The 7,170-nt window shown below is 34.3% G+C and overlaps 1 protein-coding gene across 4 annotated transcripts in view; it reads right to left on the bottom strand.

Moving 5' to 3' along the window:
- Positions 1-6,913, bottom strand: part of LOC110466308 (transient receptor potential cation channel subfamily M member 1-like) — a 39,716-nt gene extending 32,803 nt beyond the window's left edge. For 3 of the 4 annotated variants that reach the window (XM_021522722.1, XM_021522725.1, XM_021522724.1), the window contains exons 1-4: positions 6,846-6,909; positions 2,982-3,304; positions 2,158-2,273; positions 1,532-1,635 (exon numbers count right to left, since the gene is read on the bottom strand). In XM_021522722.1, coding sequence (XP_021378397.1) covers positions 1,532-1,635; positions 2,158-2,273; positions 2,982-3,242 — 481 coding nt within the window. In that variant the 5' untranslated portion in view covers positions 3,243-3,304; positions 6,846-6,909. Of the gene's footprint in view, positions 1-1,531; positions 1,636-2,157; positions 2,274-2,981; positions 3,305-6,845 lie in introns of all 4 variants that reach the window. The other variant, XM_021522723.1, reaches the window with a different exon arrangement.
- Between the last annotated feature and the right edge of the window lie 257 nt (positions 6,914-7,170).

The raw sequence follows: 7,170 nt of genomic DNA, 5'->3' as shown, positions 1-7,170 counted from the left end.
ACACACACACACACACACACACACACACACAATTCAACTTTTATTTGACAACTTATTGGATAACTATACTTTACAATAAATTACAAATTACGTATATGTATTGTGCAATCAACACTCATTATCACTCCCACATCATTATTGTGCATTCAACAATCATTAACGCTCTCACATCATCATCGTCATCATCATCATCATCATCATCACCATCCTCTTCATCATCATTATCATCATCATCATCATCATCATCAGCATCATTAACATCTGACATTAACTACAACAACATGTAATCCGTAACGATACAAATGTCAATAATACATAAATAGACATTTATATAAATTATATTGATGTGCATGTTTACGTCACTCGTGCCTTATTTGCCTCAAAAATGTATCTAGCAAGTTTACGAATAACGCTGATATTATCAGCACTTAGTAACTGTACAAGTTTAAACATTGAAGGATTTCGCCAGTAATATGGTTTTATGTATTTTACTCTCAGAATATGAAAATTGTTACATATTAAAATAAAATGATATTCGTCTTCAATATCTGAAATGCAGCTCATACAGTGTCTTTGTTCTCTCGTTATGTTATTGTATCTACCAGTCTCAATAGCTAAATTATGTGCAGAAAGACGAAGTTTAGATAAACAGATCCGGTATTTCATTGGAATATACTTTGTCAAATAGTATTGAAGAGTATGGTGATTTGCTAAGTGCTTATATAAAATACATTTAGGTGAGGTTTCTAATAGCCCTCTCAGATATTGTTGACTTTGATCAAATATTCTTTGCTTTATCATGTACAAAATACTTTTATGGTTATATGAATAATAATTTGTCCATACATCTGCGAATCCGAGAGAAAAAAGACAATGTTTGACATACTTAACCCAGTTAAAGCAATTGCCTGTATTGCTACTACTTAAAAAGGAATACGCAGTTTGCAAAATACAATTTTTCGAATCCATTAGTTTTAACCAATATTTTATCATTCTGAATTTTCTTATATTTTCCAAAGGATGTCGACCTAATTCAAAATAAACCATTGCGTTGCAAGTCGACTTCTTAACTTTTAAAATCTTCTTACAAAAGTGTAGGTGTAACCTCTCAATATCCGTACCTTTTGTAGATCCCCATACTTCACATGCGTAATGCAATATACTACAAACATACGTATCAAATAAATGCAATAACGTTGTACAGTTTAGGCTCAAGTTAGAAGAGCTTGAAAAAAAGAGCATACATGGCCTTTCTTCCTTGGTACTCAAATACACAAGTAGGCTTTTAATTTCCAGGGATGACTTACTAGGTAAAATTATCAAGACAGTATATATTACAAGTTCCATTGCTTTGCCTCTGAAAACATAACAGAGACAAGTCGACAAAAGGGATTTTTAGTTTAGGATTAGACACCAATAATTAACAAATTATTTGTATCCATACAAACTTGTATTTCCACTGATATTGTTGTGGATATTGTTGAAAAATCAAAGTGATTAAGGCAGTTAACACTGGCTGTGAAATATTTACCATCGGGCACCAAGTAGCTCTCCACCATAACACGGTCTGCCTGTGAGGTGGGTGTGGGGCCCTGCATACCATGATGGTGGAGAAGCACCTCTCCACACTCACATCTGTGAAAGCAACACAATAAGCTATATGAAAGTGTCATTGATAGAACTGCAATTAATATGTCTTTCATTGCTGCTTTGGTATCTGAAATTGAAAATCTAGCTCAATGCATTCATAGCAGTGTTAATCACATTCTGCTAATAGTAAAGGAACAAATATTGTTTAACTTAGCTTATTGAGCAGTTTAAAACTGCTACTATCTAATAATTCAACGGCCATTTTATCTTGATTTAAAACCCATACATGTTTTATTAGATTAGGACTTTACTCTTTATTACTTTTTAATGTTCAAAAAATCCTTCTATCTGAATCAGCAGAAATCAGCAATCTTGGTTAGTATAATTGGTTAGTTTATACATTGCAGTTCTAAACTAAAGCAATTTAAGTTTGTCTTACAGTCTATGATACTGAAATGCCATAAAAAGTTCATAGCAATGCAGACATATAGTCAAAATTTGAATCAAAACAAATTTCCAAATGACAATGAACCTTTAGAACAATTATCTTATACCATCAATCATTACCTCATATCCCGGACCTTTTTGACCACAGGAAGTTGGCCCTTTTTAGCTGGTACAAATCTATAACATTCTTTTTGTTTGAAGTGTGTCCTGATGAAGAAATTGTTTTCTTGTCTGGCCTGTTAAAAGTTGAAGAAATACTGACATTAAGTTTACATGTTTAGAAATATTTTTGTCAGGTTGGTTATACATACAACCTGTTCAATCAGAACACAAAAGCAATCCAGATACACCACAATGGGCCAGTTCTGAATTGAGATGACAGGATTCATACACTTTTCCGCATCAAGTAACAGGAGAAAGAGAAAATGTAACAGCCAGCTCAGACCAGGTTTTGGAACCCGGGACCCTCCAACTCTAGACGGATGCTCTACCAATTGAGCTATTTGGTCACCGACGATCGACTAAGTCCAGTGCCACTACACATCTATGACCAGGTTTAAAGGTGTAGACAATACGTTAATTTTATCGTCGTTTTGTAAAATAATAACACTTAGTGTGTGCATTTGCTTACAGTAGCAAACTCATCGTAACAATTTTGTTGGTATCACATAAAATGTACCTGCATTCATGACAGAGTATGTATTGAACCATCAAGGATAAACATTTCACTGGATGTGCTATATGAACCTACCCCGTAATTATATGTTTGATTTTTTGCATTACCAGTAAGTCAGGAATATTTGTCTCAAAACGTTCCACTTTCAGGCACAGTAGTTCATCACATTTACAAGCTGAACAGTGTGTATAATTACAAGTCACAAGCAGAACAAACAAATGATTGGTGAATATCGGTAAGGAATTATTGTAACAATAATAAATCTCACCCTTTCAAACCCATCTTCTTCATGGTAGAACTTGGTCCGAGGTACACGACCCATTCCTGGTATCTTCTTTCTCATTTCTGACCAACGCACCTCCTCCATGGTAAGGTTGTTTTGGACTTTAGCGTAGGTCTCGGGGGTATGTGACTTGGACATTCGCCCCCCACCAGTGTTCTGTGTCCATGTCTCAGTATCACGAGACGACGAATGAGTGGGATAAACCCTGTTACTCATCGATTCCATCCCTACGTTAACTCCTGCCATGCTTGTTTATAAGTCCTCAGAGTTCCGTCATGGTTGGATGTGTTTTATCTTTTTTAATTGACCTGGAAAAAGAATCTACTATATATAATACATGTATATAAACTTTGATCTTTAAAATTGAGTTAGTAGAATTGAACACCCTGATAAAGCAATATTGACTTGCATAAGGTATTTTTCCTCAGAAAAAGAAAGATAAAACACATCAAAATAAAATCTCTATATTAATGTAGTTATTGTACAAAACTATAACAGACATAATGTTTTGATATGCTTGTTTATTTTCTATTTATTTAATGTTTTAAAAACCAATTTCAGTCTAAAAACAAAAACAAAATATTTGCAGAAATTATACACCACAATAATTAAAGGGGCTGGTCAGGGAAAAAAATACAAAATAAATGGGTCTAAATGCGTTCTCTGGGCTTCCAAAAGTTATACCACGGCAATATGATGGTCGAGTTCTGCTTGCAATGTCCAGTTTTGACCACTGAAATCTCGGGGAAGCCCCGCGTAAATTTAGCGCAGATCTATTTATATATGTCACGTGGTTGTTTCGAAAGTGAGGCTGTGAAGATAACAACAATAGCACGCCGGCATGTGCCATGTCAGACTCAACTAGCGGACAAGACAGCAATACTATACGTAAATAATTGTTTCCAAAGGTCATGTATGATGCAAGTGTAGTATTTCTACCTATATGTTGTTGTTATATATAACGGTATTGATACCTCGTGTCTGTCATGACTTTTGCATGCATCTTTTTCTTTCGCCGCGATGTTTACATTTGGCCTCGTTGATGACGCGTGTGCAGTAAAATTACAAATTACGAAAATGACGATTTAGGATTTCTTTAATATAATTATAATTTTTACTCTTAGGGAGTGAATTTCAGCAAAATTTGTATCTGTATATAGGTATTTTAAACATGTGTATGCCATTTTAGCAAATAGGACACTTTTTCCCCGACCAGACCCTTTAACATGGAAACCAGCTTTAAATGTAAACTACAGAATTTAATCACAGGTGCTAGAGTTCTGGAATATATGTGATACATTCAGGTATCGAACATCACTGTGATAATAAGTAATTGGGTTTTAGAATATATATAACACATTGCCTGTTTTCGTATCGCAACCCACTAGATATCGCACTCCATACATGATTATTTAGTATAAGGGGGTTCAATATCTAGTGGGTTGCGATGCTAAACACACAGAATATATATATTCTAGAACCTGTGAATTTGATATCTGAAAGACATGTAAAGAATTTAAGATTGGTGTTTTGAAGGAAATGTCTGGTTATTGGGATCTTGTGTTAAGATCTGATGGCAACTTTCCCAACATGCATGCAGGACCAAGATAGTTTTCATTTATCACGGTCCAAACGGTTCCGGGTTGTTTCGCCCCAAATCCCGTTCGCCTTAGGTTGTTTCGCGCTAGGTTGTTTCGCCTTAAAACAATTTTCTAGGGCAAAACATTGTTTGGTATTTTCTTTTCATTTTTATTTGTTTTAAGTCACAAAGTAAGTCTTCTTAGTCTTCCATATCATTAAAATCAGTTTTATTAAAAAATGTGTGTTTGTGTTGTTTTTAAGTACATTAAATTGTAAAGCAAAAAAACGTTATTTCTTCACGCTAACACACATTATAACATATATTGAATTTAGTTTTAGAAATAAATAAGAATAGTGAAATGAAACAAAAATGGTGCAATTTTAATTACATTGCGGGGTATACAACAATAATTTTTTTCCATGTTAACACAATTAGTCTAGTGTACACATTTAGTCTAGTGTACACATACTCGTCGCCGTGTGTCAATGTTTTCTTTACTTGATTTCTGCGCACGTCCGTGTTGCTTTTGCTAATTGGAGGAGATCATTTTGAGAAGTTTTGATAGTACCGACCAATAAAAATTAATATTTCAATTTCAATTCAATTTATTACCAAATGCACATTGCATATAGGCGTACAGAAATATACATACTGATAAATACTTTACAAATATCTTGTACTATGGCGGAGAACATATGCAATAGATTCAATTCCATACGTAATAATTACAAATTCATGAAATAGTCATAAGTTGGGGAAAACTTTAAGCCTTTCCTAAGGTAACTTAGCGGACTCTTATGAAGCATAATTTAGTTGTTTATGAAATAATACAAATAAAGCTTTAAGCTAACCAAATTTCTAGGAAATAACAAAACTTTATATGCATATTTGAGTAGATAATTTTGAATAGGTAACTAGTCATAAATAGGGCATTTCTCAATACTGTGTTATAATTCAACATTACGTTATGGCAATATCTTATCTATATATATTATAAGTGTACTAAAATAGAGAAAGTATAAATTTATTTTCATTCTTATACGCAATTTGCACCTAATCTATGTGCATTTCGTATACGTATCTATGTACTTAGAGAAATTAATTTAGTTTCATTAAAATCTGTTAATTTTAAGTATTGTATTTAGAGAAATTAATTTAGTTTCATTATATGTCCATATATTCAAATATGTTTGATATAAAGTCTGACGTGACAGGGTGCTTTTTAATTGTTTATATCATGTTGTATAAGTATTACTATTTTACATTTGTAACATTAAAACATGTACAGGTGCATTTTATAAAGAACAACATTACTTAATTAAGGTAATGAAATGAAAATGATAATATGCAGTATATTCCTGATATTAGTATGTCCGTTGTCGGCTTCGGTGATGAATATACAGGTTCGTTCTTCATCTTCCGGCACGTGATTATATCTTGATTCAAGAGAAAGATTAGTTTTTTTAACTTTTAACATGATATTTATGACTTTCGAAAAAAATATTTTTTTAGGGCAAAACCACCTAGGGCGAACGGGATTTGGGGCGAAACAAACCTTAGGGCGAACGGGATTTGAGGCGAAACAACCCGTTACCGTCCAAACGGTTGGGCCAGAGTTGTTCGTTTATGAAATAAGATCGGACCCAGTAATCTGATGCTACTTTCATGCGAGCCTTGACAAAGCATTACAAGTCCTGCATAAACATTTGCAAGTCCACCAGGCCTTATACCCAAAAACGTTACATTTAATAACGGACGTACCGGTTGTTCTGCATAAACGAACAGGCCCCTACATAAGTTTGGCAGACCAAATCGCACGTTAGATCGAGTTTTCTCTTGCCCCGACACCAAACTTAGACATTTTGACCGATAGATGTCTCCACGCCAGACATATATCGGTCAAAATGTCCAAGTTTGGTGTCAGGGCCAGAGGAAAGTCGGACTAATCGCACATGTACTCCACCAACGGACGCTTGGTACACAAAACAAATTCTTTGCAGTTGTTTTAAAACAACAATGCTTGTTAGATAAGGGAAACATATGTTACGAAAATAACTTAAGTATTATATTATTAAAATCTGCTGGTCCAAGATGGAGTCCGATTATTGCAGGGGATTGCAGGTGCGTGTTGACCGTGTTCAACGCTTCCCCAGAATTAATATAGAATAAGATATAACAAGTCCAGATGAAAAGCATTTGTCCTTGCTATTATATAAGCAATTTGAATACACTGAACAGAAACCAATAACATAACCTGAATAACTTACGCACTTCATAGGGCTATCTAACCGTCTCCAAACACAACACTGTGAACAGCCGACATCTTTGATTTCACCGGAAGTTTATGATGCTGCTATGGTAAAGGGACGATGACAAGTTTCCAACTTCCGGTCACAGCAATGTGAATCGGTCTCAACCTCAATTTCCATAACGTTATATTTTATTGATTTATTTCTTGCGTTGTGTGTTGATTTTTTTTGAAGTTATACGGTAACAAAGGTGAATAACGACCCAGTTAAGATCTGCATGAAAGATGTTAGGTCGACACTTGTCTGGACTTGTAGGCTGATAACTCTACCTAAATCATAGACT

Source organism: Mizuhopecten yessoensis, unplaced genomic scaffold, assembly GCF_002113885.1.
Source record: "Mizuhopecten yessoensis strain PY_sf001 unplaced genomic scaffold, ASM211388v2 scaffold11129, whole genome shotgun sequence".
Classification (NCBI taxonomy): Eukaryota; Metazoa; Mollusca; class Bivalvia; order Pectinida; family Pectinidae; genus Mizuhopecten; species Mizuhopecten yessoensis.
The sequence above is the reverse complement of the archived record's forward strand: the minus strand, read 5'-3'. Positions and strand labels throughout refer to the sequence as shown.